The sequence below is a fragment of the Urocitellus parryii genome, chromosome 1 (genome assembly GCF_045843805.1).
Source record: "Urocitellus parryii isolate mUroPar1 chromosome 1, mUroPar1.hap1, whole genome shotgun sequence".
Lineage (NCBI taxonomy): Eukaryota > Metazoa > Chordata > Mammalia > Rodentia > Sciuridae > Urocitellus > Urocitellus parryii.
In genome coordinates, this window is record NC_135531.1 from 136,355,395 (window position 1) to 136,376,211 (window position 20,817).

Here is a 20,817-nt window from a genome sequence, read left to right on the forward strand (position 1 = left end):
TTGTTCAGATTTCTTATCCCTATTGATTTTCTCATCTACTTAGTCTGTCAGCTGATAAGAAGTGTGTTAAAATCTTCCACTGTGATTATAGATTTATCTATTTCTCAAAGTTCTATCCAATTTTGCTTTTAAATTGTAATTTCTTTCTTGGGGAAAAGATGTCTTTATTCGTAGGAAAATAACGCTCTAATATCTACTAATGCTACTTTCCTGAAGGTCTATTTTTGCCTAATACTAGTATAGCTAAATCAGGTTTATTTTCATTAGTGGCCTTATAATATTTCTATACTTTTAATTTCAATCCTTCTATGTCTTCATATTTTAGGTTTTCTTTCATAGAGTAATATGGAGTTAAATTTTGAGTTTTATCTAGTTTAATAATATTAGTCTTTTACTTGGAGTATTTGATCCATTTATATTTAATGTAATTAATTTTATAGTTGAGCTATATTTACCAGCCAGACAGAGTGGCACATGCCTGTAATCCCAGCAGCTTGGGAGGCTGAGGCAGGAGGATCACAAGTTCAAAGCCAGCCTCAGCAATAGCAATGCACTAAGTAACTCATTAAGACTCTGTCTCTAAATAAAATACAAAATAGGGCTGGGGATGTGACTCAGTGATTAAGTGACCCTGAGTTCAATCTCCAGTATCCCCCCTAAAAACTGTATATTTACCATATTACTTTTTTATTTTACTTCTTATTTACATGGTTTTGTTTTCCTTTTTTTATTTGTCAAACATTTTAATTCTATTTTTTATTAGATTGTTGAAGATGCCCCCTTATGATGTGATTAACATCAGAAATTATAACACTAATCAGTAAAGTTGCATAAAAAACTGTTATTTCATTTCCCCAATAATATTAGAATACTTTAACTCTTTTAGTCATCCTCCTGCATTACTCTGGTAATGAATCTTAATTCCACATGTAACTTAACCACACAAAACATGATGATTATTTTACCAAGCAAGAATTTACATTTAGCCACATATATATCTTTCTAGTGTTCTTTATTCTTGAAGTCCATAGCTCTGTGTAGAATCATTTTAATAGTTCTTTTTAGTGTCTGCTGGAAACAATTTCTCATAGTTCTTGCATGAAAATGCCTATTTTGTTGCTGAAAAATATTTTCACCAGGTGTAGAATTTTAGATTGGCAATTATTTTTTTCTAGCATTCTGAGAAGTTGTCCTTATCTTCCTTTGTTTCGGTGGGTTAACTGTCAGTCTTATCAATGTTCTTTTGAAGGTAGTGTTCTCTCTCTCTCTGCTTTTCAGACTTTCTCTTTGGTCTTCAGTAGTGTAACTATGATGTGACTGGGTGTGTTATTCTTTGTATTTATTCTCATTTGGGGTTGTAGAAGTCCTTGAATGTGTAGAGATCTTTCATCAGATGGGAAAATTCTCATCAATTATTTCTTCATGTTCTGCTGCCTCATTCTCCTCCCTCTTTTCTCTCTCCCTCCCCCTCTACCCCTCCTCCCTCCCCCACCTCTCTCCTCTCTTCTTCTGGAACTGTGTTTTAATTTTTTTTTAAAGGTTAGACCTTTCCACTGTGCCCCACATCTCCTTCAATTTGGATGTGTTCCATCAACTTCTCAGTTTGATAATTCTGTCTTCTGCTATGTCTGGTGGGTTTAACAAAACCTATTTATTAGATTTTTTTCAAGTATTTCATTTTTCACTTCTAAAATTCCTACTAGAGCCCCTATTTATATATAAGTTCTCAATTATTAACTTTCTGTGGCTCACCCCCGGATCTGTTTCCATTGTCTTTTTCATGTTGTTTTAAGTCATATCATCTGCCTTTTGGAATGCCTAGAGATCTTTTTGAATCCAAACATTCTATATAAGAAATTTTAAGGACTTTAAATAGTTATCATATACTTAAAAATGTTTACCTACTCTGGTAGTCAGGGAGCATAGAGAACCAACCATTTTAAAGTTTCTGGAAGACTCTATTTACCTCTTCAGTCTTGAGGCTTTTAAGTGAGAGCCTGCTTTTTTTTTTTACCAGGATTTCTTCCCTGCCAAATCTTTGCTCTCTACCATTAGACTGTGGGAAATTCTGCTCTGATTTTAATAGATTTTTAGCTTAGCTCTTCAGGTTTCCTCCATACCAACTCAGGACATGAAACCTGATGGTAGAAGCTTAAGCAGAAAGAAGAGACAATGGATCCCATCCAAACTTGAGGGAAATTTTTGCTGTGAAGAGGACAGATAAATGGGATATCTAAAGGAGAAGGTATAATCCAAAGGGTTTGGAATGGATAAAACAAAGGGGTTTGGGTTTTTTTGTTTGTTTGTTTGTTTTGTTTTGTTGTGTTGTGTGTGTGTATGTGTGGTGCTGGAGTTTGAACCCAGGGCCTTGTGCATGCAAGGCAAGCACTCTACCGACTGAGCTAATCCCCAGCCCTCAAAAAGGATTTTTTTAAAAGAAACAACAAAAAACTAAATATAGTGTTCAAGGGATATCATTAGGATAGGTTAGGAAGCTCTGGGTCGGGGAAATGGTATCAGGGAAGTAGGAAGTTAGCAGATAAATGAGAACAAGGGAGGCTCACTGGAGACCACAGAGGCCATGGGATATGTGAATTCAGGAAAATAAAATCAGCCTCTCCTTGAGGCTCAAAGAAGTGATGATAAGAGAAGAAACATATTTCAGTTCTGTAATGTGTGAGGTTCAGGGCAACAGGTGCATGTAGAGAATTACTAGATGCCAATACCATGGAAAGATGTAGAAGGAGGGAATTAGGTCAAAGATGAAGAGCTGGGCCATGCCAGCTTGGACATCAGATTGGAGTGGAGGAGCCAGGGAGGTGGAAGGGCAAATGAAGACAATATTTCTAGAAGGGACCAGAGAACCACAATGAGGTCTTGCTGAAATGTCAGGAAAATCACAAGGTGACCTTGGAGCTTAGTGTGAAGGTCTAGAACAGACAGAAACTTAGTGGAAATGAGTTCAGGTAAAGTGAAAACAGGAACTCCATAGACCGTTCTTTAAAGAAATTGTTGCCCAGTACGGCCAGTGTGGGCAGTAGGAGCAGAGAGGCTAGTCATTGGTCAGTTAGAAAGGCTAGAATATGGTCAGTTGAAACTGAAATTTTGGAAATTATATTAACAAGGTATAACTTATTGAGGCTGATTTGGGGGTAAAGGTAAAGATTGTGGAGACCAAAAACGAACTAAGAAAGCCAGGCTTCAGATGAATTATCCATGTGGATTTGAAGGCACCAAACTTGGTGACCAAGTGTGTGGTAGAAAAGAAGACAGTGAACCAGGTGTCCACATCTTTTGTGAACAGAGTGTAACTAGGATGTTGGCCAATGACAAGAAGAGCTGGGGCCATAGTCTAATGGCATGAGCATTACACAGCAAGGGTTTTGAATTTATAAAACTACATGATAAGAAGTTGAAAATAGCCTGCATGTAACAAGACCCTAGGAGAAGCTATACCCTCAGCAGAAAGCAGTTTCAGATATTGCAGTTTAAAAAAATAAAATTAAAAAAAAAAAGAGTGTTAGTCTGTCTGATGCCACAGTCTAAGTTCCAATGGCTTCTGTTAAAGAATATGGAAGAGGCTGCACAGAATGGTCATCAAAGTCTGCCTCTGATGACCCAGGGGAGAAGGACCAACTCATTAAAATTCAGAGCACCAAGCAGCTGGGAAAGGATACTGAGGGTCCAAGAGGCCCACAAAGCTTCTAGGAACAGTAAAGGGAGAGTCCTGTAGCTGGTTCCTGAGTGGAAAATGTAAAGCCTCTGTGTTTAGGCTTTTGCCAAGTTGGTTTATGTTTCTTTAAGTAAAATATGAAAAAAAAAGTTAATAAAAGAGAGAACATAATTAATAACTAATTTATGTCTGGGAGGACAAAGCCCAAGGGGAGGTTCTGCCCTGGGTTCCAAAACAGGGTCATTGACAATGCCACAAAATCAGCCTTCCACTCCCCTGGGAGGGAGGTCCATGTGCAAAAACCCAGAAGGGCCCATCTCCATCAGCCTCTACCACAATGATGACCAACGTGTCACTGTTTTTTTCAAGTCCATAGGTGTGGATCCTCTGCCGGCTAAGCTGTTCTATGACAAGTCACATGACCAAGTGTGGGTCCTGAGCTGGGGGGACAGGCACAAGTCTCAACCAAGCCTCCAGGTATGTTGAGTGCAGAAGGACTGTCTCCCTACATGATAAAGATCTCCTGCTTCCTTAGGTGTCTAATCACAGATATCCACAATATTTCCATAAAACCTCAAGGAGAAAGTAGGAAAAAGCCTCAGGATAATGCCCCTCTCAATAAACAGGGTATCTTAGGCCATACCTGTTGCTGAAGATAATAATATGATGATAATAAAATTCCGATGTCATGAGAATCCAGTCCCCACCAACCCCACAATACCTGCCTCTTCTGAGCCAGTCACTCCCACAACCAGGATAAAGCCCTGGGTCCAGGCATTGAGAACGGAGACAGTTCTTTCTTCACCTTGGTTTAGTCAGACTGGAGGATAATACGAAAGCAAGTAGTGGATGTCTTAATCCATTTTCTGTTACTATAACAAAATACCCAAGGCTGAATAATTTATAAAGGAGAGGTTTATTCTGGCTCATGATTCCACTCAAGATCAGGCAACCTCAACTGTTCAGCTTCTGGTGAGGATCTTGTGCTTCATCTTGTCAGGGTGGAGACGTAGAAAGAGAAAGCCATAATTTAAAAAGGAAAAGGAGCAGCAGAGAGCAATTATATCAGTAAACAAAAACACAATGTTCTGAGTGTTAGTCGTTTGCCTGTGGCTGTGGAGGCCACGTCGTCAGCGCCTGCACTGTGCTTACTACCTCCTGGGAAAGGGCTGAGCTCTGGAGATCTGTAGGATCCTCACTCCACCAGCCAGGGAAGGTCACCCAGTCCTGTGCTGAGTGTGCCTGACCTAGCCTTTCTCACCAGGGATCAGGACAGGAACGAGCCCTACAAAAAGTGAATTCAATGCCTGTGTGCTCCATCTTCTCCAAGACACTGCAGAGGGCTGTTCTGAAAATACAGGAGAGGAGTTAATTCACGACATACAATGGGTGGCTTGGGCCATCAGGGTTTCTCCCTCAGAACCTTGATGGAGGAGAACTGCAAATGAGATGGTTCTGCCCTCTTTCCAAGGCTGGTGAGAGGCTGGGAAGGCCAGAGTCTGGAGAAGCTCCCTGTCAGGGACTGACCACCGGCCCCAACCACCAGCCAACCTCCTGGTGCTCTGCTGGGTCAGGTAGAGATGCTATTTCACCTCCTGTAAACTGAGATTACTATTACTCAAAGGATGCCACCAACCAGCCCTGGGTTCCAGTGAGCTGAGAAAATAATAATAATAGCCCTCTGAGGACCTAGGAGCCAGAATAAAGGTTTCTCAGAACAGAGCATAAGCCCAGAGAAATAGAACTGCCCGTGGGATCCATAAAATAACGCTAAGAATGTACCTAAGTAAAGTCAAGAGATGGGCCACCAGAAAAAGGTTTGATTTTGTCAACTAAAATGAACAAAAATTTTTCCTAATTTGAAACTACAGTCAGTGAATTAGAAAATTCAATGGTTTCTACTGAGAAAAAAAAAAGTAGGCTGAAAGATGAATCTTTCTGAAATCACAAAGCAAACACTTGAAGAGATTGAGATGTGAAGTAAGGACCACAGAAGTTTAGACAAAGGTCACAGTTGAAATGGAATCAAACATTAAGTATATTTGGAATATTAACCAGGTAAATTGAAAGGGATCTGCAAGTTCCAGTCTAAATTGATGAGAAATGACATCTCTGCCCTTTTTAAAGTAAAATTCTGGAACTCCGAGAATAAAGGGAAAATCTTGCAAGGGAAGATCTTTCTGAGCAGAAAGAGCAAATTACCTATAAAAGACAAAACAAACAGATTGGCACTGAACTTCTCACCTGCAACAGTAGCTGGACGCCCACGGAGCCACATCTACATACTGTGAAGAAGAAAAGGCTAAAACCCCACGGTCCTGTTCCAGCTGAGACATAATTTACCTGTCAAGACAAAAAATAAATAAATGATGTAAGGGTATGCAAACACTCTGGGAGTATGTAGCCTCACTTAAGATACTAGATGAACATCAGACGAACCAGATCAGAAGGAAAGAGAGAAAGGAGAGAAAGTGTTGATGAACCAAAGAAAAAGATTTAAAAGCAAGGGGGATGGAAGGTATAGGAGGAAGCACTTGTCAGCAGGCTATAACTAAAGGTGGAGTTTTTTCAGTCAAAAATAAAAGGAGGGAGAGGAAGCCGAAGGAAAGTAAAAAATACTCAAAAATCTCACTTTGTCTGGATGAGAGAGGATACAGAGAACGTTGAAGAAGGAGTATCTCTTACTCCAAATGTGACCAGCTGAATTATCTTATTAAAAGTAGAGATGATCCAATTGGGCTTAAAAAAAGGAAGAAAATTAGCAACAAGTTGTTTACATGAAATGAAATAAAATGAAGTGATAATAAAAGGTTGAATTTAAAGGGGTAAGAATAGTGATAAGAGGTGAGTAAGAGATGTCTGGGAAAGGGAACAGGAACATCAGATGAGGCAACTTCAAGGTCAAAAGCTCTGAATAGTCAGAGAGACGTTGACCTGCCAAGGTGTAAAACATAACTAACTACATAAAACAGGAGTATCTTAACAATTAGATTTAAAATGAACTTAAATTGTACATACCAAGGAGACAAAGAATGATATAAAAAATTAATAGAAACAATGAGCTGAGTTTAATAAATATAGACAATCTTTTACCTGTCAAATAGAATTTTTCACACATTCTCATATTGCAAATCATAAGAAAACCTCAAAATTTTTGTAAAATTAGATGTTATCGGCTATATCTGATAATTTGAAATAGTTCAATGGTAACCTAGTAAAAAAACCTTCCCAGATAGGTATTGGATCAAAAGCAATTTCGGGGGGGAGGGAATATTTCACATCAAATCCAGCAGGATACACAGAAAGCTGTATGCAAGGAATAGTTAACAATGGAAGCTTGCAAAGGGAATATTTCTGTTAAAAAATTGGGAAAAGAACAAAATGTTAAGAAGGAATTAATAAGGACTGAAATTAATAGAAATTAAAAACAGAATAATCCTTCCCTACCTTAATGTAGAAGAGAGAGAACAAAAATAGACAAAATGTAGAATGAGAAAGGAACTACTACTGCAGATACAGGAGGATGAAAATAGCTGGAATTAAATACTACCTTGCAACTCTGGGTGGCAGATTTTAAAACCTTAAGAAATAGGTGATTGTTCTCTTGTTCATTGCTGGTGGGACTGCAAACTGGTGCAGCCAATTTGGAAAGCAGTATGGAGATTTCTTGGAAAGCTGGGAATGGAACCCCCATTTGACCCAGCTATTCCCCTTCTCGGTCTATTCCCTAAAGACCTAATAAGAGCATGCTACAGGGACACTGCTACATCGATGTTCATAGCAGCTCAATTCACGATAGCAAGACTGTGGAATCAGCCTAGATGCCCTTCAATAGATGAATGGATTAAAAAATGTGGCATTTATACACTATGGAGTATTACTCTGCATTAAAAAATGACAAAATCATAGAATTTGGAGGGAAATGGATGGCATTAGAGCAGATTATGCTAAGTGAAGCTAGTCAATCTTTAAAAAACAAATACCAAATGACTCCTTTGATATAGGGGGAGTAAACAAGGACAGGGTAGGGACGAAGAGCTTGAGAAGAAGATTTACATTAAACAGGGATGAGAGGTGGGAGGGAAAGGGAGTGAGAAGGGGAATCGCATGGAAATGGAAGGCGATCCTCAGGGTTATACAAAATGACATATAAGAGGAAAGGAGGGGTAAGACAAGATAATACAAATGGAAGAAATGATTTACAGTAGAGGGGGTAGAGGGAGAAGAGGGGAGGGGAGGGGAGGGGAGGGGGGATAGTAGAGAATAGGACAGACAGCAGAATACATCAGACACTAGAAAGTCAATCAATGGAAGGGTAACTGATGTGATTCAGCAATCTGTATACGGGGTGGAAGTGGGAGTTCATAACCCACTTGAATCAAACCGTGTAATATGATGTATTAAGAACTATGTAATATTTTGAAAGACCAATAATAAAAAAAATAATAAAAAAAAAGAAAAATGAGAATTCATACCCTATTTGAATCAAATGTATGATATGTCAAGATCATTGTATTGTCTTGAGCAACTAATAAAAAAATAATAATAATAAAAGAATTTGGAAGGAAAAAAAAAAGAAATAGGTGATTGTTTATGAAATGCAAAAGAAAAGAATAGTACCTAACTTTAGAAAAAGGAAACTTGAAATAGAACAATTTGTCATTGAAGGGTTTTTTGTTTTGTTTTGTTTTGTTTTTAGATTGAAGAACTGCCATAAAAATATGTACATCTGAATTTTATCAAGGCTTCAAAATATAGATAATTTTAATATTATTTGAACTATCCCAAACCATGCAGGGGGTATACAGCTCCTTACTTTGTTAAAAAGAGCCAGTATAATTATAACTATAAAAACTGGTTTAAAATAATATTTTAAAAACTATAGACTAATCTAATCAATGAATACAGAAGCAAAATTCTAAACACAATATTAAGAGTCCAGCAATGTATCTGAATGCTCAAACAGGAAACACATTCCTAGGATGCAATGATGTTATTCATAACTCCAACAAATTAAAAGGAAAAAAGAGAATGTATTCAGTAAGTACTAAAAAGGCATTTAATCAAATACACTAGACAGTCTTAATAAAAGGCCTAAAAACCAGAATAGAAGAAAATTCCTTAAATATGGTAAAGATCTATTTCCCAAAAAAACAAAGCAAGGGCTGGGGATGTGGCTCAAGTAGTAGCGCGCTCGCCTCCCATGCGTGCAGCCCGGGTTCGATCCTCAGCACCACATACAAACAAAGATGTTGTGTCCGCCGAAAACTAAAAAATAAATATTAAAATTCTCTCTCTCTCTCTCTCTCTCTCTCTCTCTCTCTCTCTCTCTCTCTCTCTCTCTCAAATAAAATAAAATAAATTAAAAAATTTAAAAAAGCAAATCTTTGCCTAAATGGCAAAACACTAAAAGCATCTTAATTAATAGGAGGAATTAGACAATGGTGATCATCATCAGTCCAGGAAACACATTGTCACCAAAAAAAGAAATATTTAGGGTGGGTTAGGGCTAAGGAAACCAGTACTTGCAAAAATTACTCCTGGAAATGTCACCTAACACAGCAATTATCAAATGGGACCCAAAAAGGAGTCATTTTTGATCCATCTCCTTGACTTTTCAGAATATATTCAAACGCTATGATCATGAGTGGGGACGAAGATTTAACTGTGATATTCTATGTCACTGCATTGTTTATATTTGCAAAACATTAAAATATCCTAATATTCTTTCTAAATACCCAACAGGAAGGGATTTGTTAAACAAATCTTGCTGTCACTACGTAAAGATGTATCTATAACTGAGGCCTCCCCAGCAACCAGTTTTTGAATGTTGGTCTCTCCTTGAACTCTGCTCCACATGTCTAAAAGCTAAAATCTCAGGCCCAGCTTTTAGCTACCTCTCCACCTGTCCCACTGGATACCTGATTCTTTTGCATCTCTAGGTATCACTTCCCAACTGGCTTTGTCCACCCTCTGAGGGAAATGCCTAGACTTCTTGTTCCTACCCTTGTAACCAACTGACATCTCCTAATACTCAGCCATATACATATATCTCCTGAGGCAAGTCCGGAGAGATAGCCTAAGGGCACTTGTGGGCCCAGCCAAGTTCCAGGACACAAGACCAGGCCAAGAAGGAATTTATGACTCCAAGAAACAAGTCTGACATGCCCACATCAGTTCAGTGGCCCATGGTACTGCGTGTTGATGAAGTAACCTCTGAATATAGGGTGTCAGAGTGGTGAAGCGCGAATGACACTGACCGATGACAGCCTGTAATTTTCCATCTCTATTATAAGCTAAAATGACAGGCCTGATATCCAGCAGTGATTGCATGCTGCCTTAGAATCCTCTGGCATTTTCCCCCAGACACTCTGTGATCCAGTTTCCTTGTGCCGATATTTTCTTAATGCCCAGTTCTATGAGATTTTCTCTCGTGGACTTGCCATGAAAGTATCATTTGACCATTTTTTAAAAAGGAAAATCACAGGAAAAATAACCCAGTGCTACTTGAGAACTGCCCCAAGACTAAAATAACAGTGAGCATCCCTCCACTCTCCGGCATTCAGCCTGCTGGCCCCCAACGAGAAGCCTGGTGAAGACTCAAATCTCAAGCCTGCCCGAGGGGGCAGGCCAGGTGTTTGTGTTTTCATGCAAGTGAGAGCCAGAGGCAGGCCCATTCCTAAAAGGCAGAACATCCAGAGCTCCAAGTTGTGTGAGTCAGAAGCCCCCCACCAGAGGCTGCCCTCACCCTACAGGCCCAGCCTTGGGCTGCAGAAATCTGGATCCCTCTTTCTGCATGCTGGCCACAAAATCATGAGCAAGAAACATGTCTCACTAGGCTCTGCCTCCTGTCCTGCCCAGAGAGTCTGGGTTTATCCTTAGGGACATTAAACCAAAACTGCCCACAAGTTGACCAAACCCCTCACAGGACTGAAGATCTCCCTCCTTCTGGGCAATAGCCTAGAAGCTTAAGGCAGAGGGACACAGACTACCCGACTCAGGCTCAGCCTGGCCACAGGGGCTTCACACAGAGACCTCATTCTATCACATGCCACAGGACTCTCTCCTAAGCTGGCAGTGTGCCCTTCCCCTGACACAGACACAACAGGGACACATACAGAGAATGCAGAGAATGGTTCTTACTGTGTCCTACCAAGTCCCGGGCGGGGGGGGGGGGGGGGGGGAAGCAGTGCATCCAAGGAAACAGATCAGCCATGTTCTGTCACTATCAATTTGCACAAAGCACAGGCCTAATTCTTTACTTTTCACAGCAAGTCTTCTTTGTAAAACCACCATCTCCCCAGCATCCTAATTGTAAGACATCTAACTGGCATGAGTAGCATCTCTGATGCATCCCTGCAGGGAATCCCTGCTTTCTCAAATAAACCTCAGACTCACAACTCTCAAAGAATATCTCTGTGAATAGGAAACCACAGATTCCCAATAAACTAGCCCAGGGAACCTGGAACTGAGGGAAAATAAAGTCCCAGCAAACAATGCCACCACTTAATATTTTCATTATTAAAGGACTATCCCTCTTTTCCTAGGGTGACCTTGAGATTGAGAAGGTGAGAGTCCCTAGAGGGAAAGTAGGCTGTCTCTGAACAGAATGATGTTTCAGTTCCAGGAACCCCTCAGAATCTCCAGCCACATCCCTCAGGTCCTCACTCTGTCATTGCAATGGCTGACATGGGACACTGATGGCAGGCTGAGCCATGAAGGAGGGAATGATTGGGACCCTCTCTCCTGCCTCACCCCTTCCTATCCCCGGCAAGATGAGTGCCTGCCTGCTGCATTCCTGAGCAGTTCTATTTGCTCCAATCTCTTCCTTGAGACTCATCCACCATCTCTCCCTCCCAAGGAGCCCCTCTACTGGGGGCCACACCTGAGCACACAGGTGTCTCCAGGCTTCCAGTCCTCTGCCTGGATGGGCCCTCACAAGGACTCTGCTCTATGTTGTAGGTGATCACAGAAGCTAGTGCTGGCCAGGGCCAGCACCTCATCCGAACAACCTTTGCAGGAGTAGATGATTTCTTCATTCCTCCAACAAACCTCATCATCAATCACATCAGGTAAGCTGGCCTGCGGTGCCTCTAAGGACTTCATGCTCCAGCCTTGCCCAGAGTGGTACCTGTTTGTGTCTCATCTCCTCTCTCCTCTCCCCTCTCCCCTCTCCCCTCTCTCCTCTCTCCTCTCTCCTCTCTCCTCTCTCCTCTCTCCTCTCCCCTCTCCCCTCTCCCCTCTCCCCTCTCCCCTCTCCCCTCTCCCCTCTCCCCTCTCCCTCTCTCCTCTCTCCTCTCTCCTCTCTCCTCTCTCTCTCTCTCTTCCCCTTTCCCTCCCTCCCTCCCCCTATCTCCCCTGAACTGACTTTGGACTTATCAGGAAAGGACAGAAATGAACCCACTTCTGACAAAGCAGACCCAGAATTAGTCCCCTTTGCTTAGCCACTCTGATACAGTTAAGGAGGGTGCCTAGCTTCTAATACCTTCAGGAGCCCGGTGACATCAGGAAGTGTCATCTTCAAGGTAAGAACAATAGAGAAAGAAAAACTGCAACACAGAAAGAAAAAAGCAACAGTGATTAGTTAAGGATCCTCTCCTTTTAGACTCAAAAAAAATCTAGTAGAGGTGGCCTTGATTCCTGTTTTACTGGTGAAAATACTGAGGCTCAGAAATGTGAAGACAATGGCCAAGGTCCTGCAGACAGGAATTGGCAGAATCAGACTAAATGCAAAGCCAAGTCTCTTTCCACTGCCCCATTCGACCTCATTTCCAACTAACTACAGCCCATGATTCCTCTAGGAGCCCCCAGGGCATCTGTGCAGAAACCCACAAAGAGACAAGACCTCCTGGTTGCCATAGTTTTTACCACCATTCAAAACAGAAATTAATAATAATAGCCACGGGGCTGGGATTGTGGCTCAGTGGTAGAGCACTTGCCTAGCCCATGTGAAGCACTGGGTTCAATCCTCAGCACCACATAAAAAAATAAATAAAATAAAGACATTGTGTCCATCTACAACTAAAATTAAAAGAATAATAATATTAGCCATGGCCTCAACTGCAAACCTTTCCCAACCTGGCCATTCCCCTTCCATATGCATTTTAGAGAGCCCCCAGATGTTTTCTATAAAGCTCCACCTCCAGAAAACTCAGCTGGAGACTCCAAAGGTCTTATGGTGCTACATCACAGTCCAGAAAGGCATGTGATGTCAAGCACTTTCCTCCAGGTAGAATGGTCCATTTTGGAAAGCTGATGTGGGGAGGAGTCACACTTACCCTTACCCAAGGAAGAACACAGCCACCTTATGAGCCCCCTCCCTACAGAGTGCACCTGGGGAAGAGCCTCTGAAGCTGTATTAATTAATGAGAACCCCACAAAGGAGCTGAATTCAGCTAGGCCCCACAGCTCCTACCTAGCTTTTGTATTCCCAGTCCTTCCAAGAGCATTATCACCTGCTCTTTCCATACTCTGGCTCTTTAGAGATGCTTTAAAGTCATGCCTGGAGGGAGACAGCATTTTATCCACTCTGAGATAGAGTTTTCCAATTTGGAAGAGATTTTTTTTCCTATTCCTTTAGGTGGAATTATCAAAAGAGCTTTGTTGAGCATAGGCTCTTCAGGTCAAAGGGAAGTCCCACCTGGAGTCACATGCTTCACCAGCCTCCAAACAGGACTTTCAGAAAGTCCAGATGTAAGCAACTACTCCTTGCTTGAGCCTCTCCACTAAAGTTCCCTTTCCTGTTTTCCACATTTTTTATTGGTGCATTATAGTTATACATGTTGATGGCAAAGTTCCCTCTTATATTGGATCATCTCAACAGTCCTAGGAAGAAACTGTCTTTTTTTATAATCACTGAGGCTCAGAGAGGTAAGCAGCTTGCCCCAGGCCCTGTAGTTAACAGGGCAGCATGGTGGCTCCAAGTCATCTTGCCCCCAAGGTGACCACTGTCCTTGGCCCATTGCCCAAGGCTCTTTCTCCCTGCATCATCAGTGCCAGAGAAGAGACTTCCCAGGGCCCAGGACACTGATGGGAAATCTGTACCTGTGTAGCTACATCTTCATCCTCCAATTCTGACTCACCATCTATTCCAGTAAACAGCTGAGATGTGGGTTCTCTGATCTTGTCCTCAGGGGAAGAGTCTCTTTTCAGTGCATGCTCACCCTGGAAGCATAGGCCTTGCAGAATCAGATTCAAGGGCATCCAAAAGGAAGAAGCCATGGAAGCCCTTTCACCCTCCTTTAAAAATCATGTCTAAAGATGAGTGCATGTTGCTAGAGCATAAGTCCAGTAACATTTGTAACTCAACCACATTTGGCCTGAGACCATAGATAATGTATTTAGGAAGCCATCCCCTGCAGAAAGACATAGCTTATTAATAGTCTATTAGATCACGGAAGGATTGTGATAAAGGGAAAAGGGTAAGGAGGCAATCCTTTAAGACAAATGTCAGAGCCCCTACTCCTCCAAGAGGCCTCCCACTGTCTGATCTCTATTCTTCCCCTCCTAGGTTTGGCTTCATCTTCAACAAATCTGACCCTGCGGTTCATAAAGTAGACCTAGAGACACTGATGCCCCTCAAGACCATAAGCCTGCAAAGCCATGGCTGTGTGCCCCAAGCCATGGCACACACCCACCTGGGCGGCTACTTCTTCATCCAGTGCCAACAGGACACCCCCACCTCCACCACCCCACAGCTGCTCATTGACAGTGTCACAGATTCTGTTCTGGGTCTCAACAGTGATGTAACAGGGACCCCCCATGTGTCTCCCGATGGGCGCTTCATTGTCAGCACCGCCGCCAACAGTCCCAGGTTGCACGTGCAGGAGGTCACAATGAGGGGGGAGATCCAGACCCTGTATGACCTGAAAATAAACCCAGGCATCTCGGACTTGGTGTTCCAGCACTCCTTCACCGAAGGTAATCAGTATGACATCTATGCCACCCTGGAGACACAGCCCGACCTGCTGTTCCTGGAACTGTCCACAGGGAAGATGGGCATGCTGAAAAACTTAAAGGAACCACCCACAGGGCCAGTCTGGCCCTGGGGAGGACCTCGCAGAATCCTGAGGGACAGCGGGCTATTTGGACAGTACCTCCTCACGCCAGCCCAAGAGTCACTGTTCCTGATCAATGGTAGACAAAACACACTGCGGTGCGAGGTGTCCGGCATAAAACGGGGATCCACGGTGGTGTGGGTGGGCGAGGTATGAAGGAGCTCAGCACAGAGCCCTGGGACCCGCGGGCACCACCTAGTCCTGACACCGCAGCCCCAAGCAGGCGCGCTGTACATTTTCACAGACAAAAGCAAAATCCCGTATCCGCTTTGTGGTTCAACACTGGTCTCCTTGCAAGTTTCCTAGTATAAAGTATGCGCTGCTATCAAGATTGGGGTTTTTTCATTAGGAAGTATGATTTACGCCTCGAGCTGCAATGAGAACATATGCTGCTGTGTAAAGGAATCATTTCTGTACCAGGCTGCACGCCGCGTCACCTGGGGATGCCGTGGAACCAAGAGATCCTGCTTTCCGGGGACACTCCTATCAGTTGCCTTCACATTGTCATCATCCTGTCCCGCCAGCCCCAGCCAGAATTTTTGCCCTGAACCTAGTGGCCTGGAAACAGGGCTGAGCAGGAGCAGGGAACTGTCCCTCTGGGAGTTCAAGGCCATCTGTCCTCGCTTGGGACCTCTCTTTCTCCTTCACAGCCGCTTCTTGCTTTCCTTTCCATCTGACTTGGCGTAAGCCTGAGGGAGAGCCAATGAGACTTATTACACCTTGGGGGATGGGGAAATCACTCTCTTTATTTTGGAAATTTTTGATTAAAAAATAATTTTTTATAATCTCAAATGCTAGTAAGCAGAAAGATGCTCTACGAGGTCCAGCTATATTCTTCCCTGCCTTAGGCCACGTCTCTGGGGGTCACTCCTGAACATTCCACAGCCAAAAGAACAATGGTCATCCAAAAACAATGGCCCGCTATACCATTGCCGCTCCTCTGCGCCAAGTGCACATCAGGCCATTAGGTTGGTAAAGACTCCGTCCTGTGTTGGGAACCCAAGAGACCAGGACAAGCCTGCATACCTGCTTTTCACCACGGAAGGGGGACATTTCCCTAGCCAGGCCCGGTACCCCAGATTCAGGGCAGACTAGGCTTGCCTGGCAAGGTGTACCCAGCCTCCAGACTCTATGCAGAAGCCCCAAGGACACAAGAGCTGTCCCTCCAGGTTCCCAATGGATGGATTTCTTTTCTGCCCAAGACCCAGACACTCAGCCCAAGTCAGCACTGCACAGAGGACACTTTTCAGGAAGTGCTTTATACATGTCACAATCTATACACACTCCAAAACTCAGAATCCGAAGACTGCAGGCTGATAGCACCAAGTTATTCCCAAATGTCTCAGTCTATGCAGGAGATCAGGTGGGCAGCACAGTAGTACAGCCCAACCATCCTTGGGGAGACCGCCTATGTCAGAGACTCTCAGCAAGAAAGAGTCTCTGTTAACTTCTCAAAATACCCCTTTCCCAGCCAGGTGCAGTGGCGCACGCCTGTCATCCCAGAGACTTGGGAGGCTGAGGCAGGAGGATCTTAAGGCTGGGTAACATAGGGAGATGCTGTTTCAAAATAAAATTTTACCAAAGGCCGGGGTTGTCACTCAGTGGTAGGACACTTGCATGGCATGCATGAGGCTCTGGGTTTTAGCTCCAGTATGGCAAAAAAAAACAATAATTTAAAAATCCTGTCCCTCTCTCTCTCTCGTGTCAATGGCCAAAACTATACATGCTTTCTGGCTTGATCATTCTGTAAGCTCCATGGGTTGGGAGAGGCGGCCCTGTCACAGACACCTCAGCTATTTTAGCCACCTTCACCTGCCAGCATGGCCATGATTTTGAAATTATCCTACACCCAGCTCCTTTCACTCCCCTCTGACTACCCAGCCCACCTGTGCTCTCCCCAATTTCCTGACACCAGCCCCTTGTCTCCCGCATCTCCTCTATCTTGGCCAAACACCCGTCGCCCACAACTCTCAGGAGAGTGCCTATGCGTGTACGTTCATGTTTTTGACTTTTTTTTTTTAAGGTAAGACATGTAGGAAGAGGTTGGGGAAACTGACCTCTGGAATCTCATGTTCAGTTTTACAGTAGCTGGGACAGATAGTAACACACCTCACCCTGTCACTGTTTTGTTCCTGCCTCAGTATCCTGACAGATTTACTCCTAAACTCCCATGTTTATCACTGAAATTCTCCGGTGTATATGACTTTGCCTCTTGGCAAAATAGTGTCAACCCTGGCAGAAGAGTCTCTGAGCCTAAAGGAAGGAAAAAAACTCCCACTACCAGGCCAGAACATCAGCCTGTCTGGGTCACAGGATTCCTAAGTAAAAGAGCAATCCAGTCCAAACTGGCCTTGTAAATTGGGAGTGCAGGAATTGACGTCTGCTCCATCCACTCCTTTGCCACTATTCCTCTGTCTCTAAATGTCCCTGAAAGGCACACCTACTTTCCACTTTCCTTACAATGAAGCTACTGGAGACGACCAGCATGCTGGACACAGTTGAATTAGAGCAGGAACTCACGGGCCTGATGCCCAGGGCAGAGTTACAGCAGCCCAGCCCTAGGAGGCCAAGTCACAAAGGCCAGAAGACAAAAGTCTTCGTAGCAGTGAAACCAGAGGATCTGCTCAGATGGGAAGCAGGAGGATGACAGGCCAGACCCGCCTGCCCTCGCACATTTCAGCCACAGAAGCAGCCAGGAACACGATTTGAAACCCACTGGTGTGGACGGTACCAGCAGGACAGGTGGGCCTCCTGTAAAAAACCCAGCAGGTGATCTGATGAACAAAAAGATTAACAACTAAGAGTTGGCATCATTAAAAACGGATTGATTTACCAAAAGAATCACTGGAAGATGCTATCTACATAAACTCCATCAGTGATTTTGAAATACAATTAATTTCACAAAAATTCATCAGTTCTCCCTCAACCCCTGCCGGAATAATAATATCAACTTGTGGTGACATGAAGGCTTTGAAATGGAGGCTCTTGTTCTCCTTCTGCCCAAGTGAACAGAACCATGCATGAAAGTTCTGGATCCAAAAGGCCCACCCAACCACCTCCAAATGGATGGTAGAAAGAAAGACTTTCTGGCGAATCACTTGCACAGGCAGGCCTAAGAGTGGGCCACCCCAACGTGGCCAAGGCCAACAACCCAGCCTCAGCAACACTGACTAGCCAGCTCTACCGGGGGCTGGCCCAGACAGATTTCTTCAGTTCCCCAAGTCACACAAGTATTCTGCTACCTCCCCCAAGACCCAGAAAGAAACTGGAAGAGCCCTGTAAGGTCTTGGCCGGGGCCAACTATGAACACCAAGCTCTAGGAACATTGACCCAGAGATAGCATCATTACAGATGGAAGCTCATTCCCTGTAATTCCACCCCAATCCAAACATCTCCCCATAGCCCGCTCATGTGTGCAGAAGAGAGCTCCCAGCTCCAGGTAGATGCCCTGGAAGACGGCTTACAACCCAATGAAAGCCAAGAATGGCCTACCGCCGTGGAGCATTGTAACTGCTGAGTCTTCATTTAGAAAAGCAACCAGGAGTTGGCTTTGTACAGCCACATCTTGTTTTCTGTTGACCAATAACCTGTGAACTAAAGGAGATTTCAGAACTGAGATGTGATACAGATTCATTCTGGATATATTTTTCTACAAGGGGCTCAAAAGTGTAGTCAATTCATTGTTCACAATGTGTTTCATTCAGGTACAACAGATGTTGAACCATCCCCACTAGCAAACCCCACCACCCACTGCAACCCTCCTCTTCAGAAGCAAACCTCCAGGAGAGTTGATCCTGCTCCCCTCCCTCCTATGCATCCACCAATCTACCTCACATTCTCCTCCCCTGCACCCAGCACCACTGGAATGCTGCCCCATGCCAGGAGGCCAGTGACATAAGATGACTGCCGTGCTGATGTGGAAGTCCTCTGCCAGCCTACACCACCCAGGAACATCCATCCCAGTCCAACAGCAATCAGAACCCATGAGACGCAGCCCTTTGCTGCCCGGAATCATACCCTAAACCCTAGCTCACAGAAAAGAACCTTGCATGAAAGTTGGATTCAAGATAAGAGAAAACTCACTCCAAACTATCAAGAATTAGGATATTGTCCAGCAGAAAAAGACCATGACATCTCAGCCAAACCTCATCTTTTAGGGGGCCCAAGCTCCCCAACCTTCCTCTATTTCCAATTCATTCTTTCTTTCCCGTTCCCTTCCTACAACTTTGGCCCCCTGTTCATGAGCTACTTCATAAAAGCTCCCACCATTCAATGAGCAAATGATCTTGCTCCCACCCCAGTGCCCCGCCAGTGACCTTTACCCATGATGCTTTAAGGTTCAGGTGAGAAGTCACTCAATGACCAGATGCTATGATTTGCCATCAGATTGGCATATAGACACAGCAGTTTTGTTCAAGAAAGTCACTAACTGCCTTGGTTTCTCTCCAGAATCATAGAGATTATAAAACAAAGATGCTTCAAGTATTCAAAGGGGAGAAAAATATAGTGCCTATCCTCAGCGTGTGACTAAAAAACCCCAGGTAGCTGATGGAATTCAACTCACTTCCTGCTTTTGTCCACACCAGATTATCTGTAAGTCACTTGAGGATTTGAGCATCTTATCTGGGCCTGCAGGCTTTAGGCATCCGCCACCCAGCAGACACTGGGACAATGAAAAAGCATTGTCTGATGCCTCTATATCCTCCTTTGGAGCTGTGGGCAGCCAGTGGGGAAGACTAATTCAACCAAATACAATGTGTGAAATTATGGAAAATGAGAGAGAATGGAGATTAGCTTCCAAAATCCATAGCAAGGCTTTCTTAGCCAGCACCAGAGTATTTTGCATGTTTTTGGTTTTTTTTTACACAAAGCCACAATTCACACACCCTTCTTTCCAAGCTCATCTTGATGGATGTGGGAACCATCCCTTTTCCGTGTGGTCCCAGAGAAGTTTGGCCCTGCCCTGGAGGGCTCTGGGGGACTCAGCCTACACTCCACAAAGCAATAACTACAGACTGGCCCCTGTACCACACCTGGTAATTGGTGGCTCTCCACGTATCACCATGACAGGATCAGAAAACGCTGCCCTTTGGAGGCACCCCCTTCAAGATCAGAGCTTTGTTTCTGAGAAAGGACAAATAGCATTGGCTGCTTATGAGGCCCAAGCACCCCAAAAATGAAACAAAAGAGAAGCCCTAACTCTAGACCTACATCTGCTGTCCAGCATGGCGCCTGAAGACCTATTCCTTGCTACTTCAGCTACTTCTGAGAGGCCAGGGAAACAGGCCTGCAGGCCACCCCAGACCCACAGCATCCAATAGGGGTGGAGACCTTGCTCCCTGTCCTCTCACACCCCCTGCTGGCTTCCAGGGCTGGCCATCCCCTCTCCTGCCCTCCCCTGGTCCCATCGCTTCCTACCTTTGGGCTGCTGCCTGCGCTCTCTGAAGGCCACGTGAGATGATCAAAAGCAGAACGGGGCATGGAGTTTTGCTGGAGTGGTCGCACACACCATTTCATGCTCTCGCGTCACGGAATGACCCTCAAGATGTGAAGTCACACACACCATTTGTCCCATTTAGATTCTCATCCTTCCCCACCTCAGAAACCTTTCAGATCTCTTATGTCAAGGCAGGTTACATTATTTTAAGCAGTTGTGTAGACTCCAAAATATATTTTCTGTAATCACCACTATTTCTCAAAAGGCCTCCTCCTGTAATTATTATACATGTGAATTTTTCCTTATTTATAAAATATATATATAAATTATTTTTAATACATCAACTTTAGTAGAAATTTGTACCAACACAGTAACAGTATGTGGCATTTGAAATAAGTTTGTGTTTACTTTGACGTATGACACGGTATTGAACACATGATGTATTTGCAGTACCACTTGATAAAAAGATGATTCACAGGTTATCATAAAGTATTGTCATTGTAAATGCTCTTTTTCTGAGGATTTTACAATAAAACTTAAGAAAAGTTACCTTTTTCTGGCACCAATCTGTCGGCAGTTGTTAAAGTGAGAATGGATTTGGGCAGACCATTCATCAGCCTCTCTTCCTGTCCACTGCAGTCATAGATATA

At 43.7% G+C, this 20,817-nt stretch overlaps 1 protein-coding gene across 1 annotated transcript in view; it reads left to right on the plus strand.

The window, feature by feature from the left end:
• The window catches only part of Fstl4 (follistatin like 4), a 400,452-nt gene extending 385,508 nt beyond the window's left edge, over positions 1–14,944 (plus strand). The window contains exons 14-16 of the mRNA XM_026400193.2: positions 4,043–4,150; positions 11,636–11,745; positions 14,184–14,944. Of these exons, the coding sequence (XP_026255978.2) occupies positions 4,043–4,150; positions 11,636–11,745; positions 14,184–14,886 (921 nt within the window). The 3' untranslated portion in view covers positions 14,887–14,944. The remainder of the gene's footprint in view (positions 1–4,042; positions 4,151–11,635; positions 11,746–14,183) is intronic.
• The last annotated feature ends 5,873 nt before the right edge of the window (positions 14,945–20,817 follow it).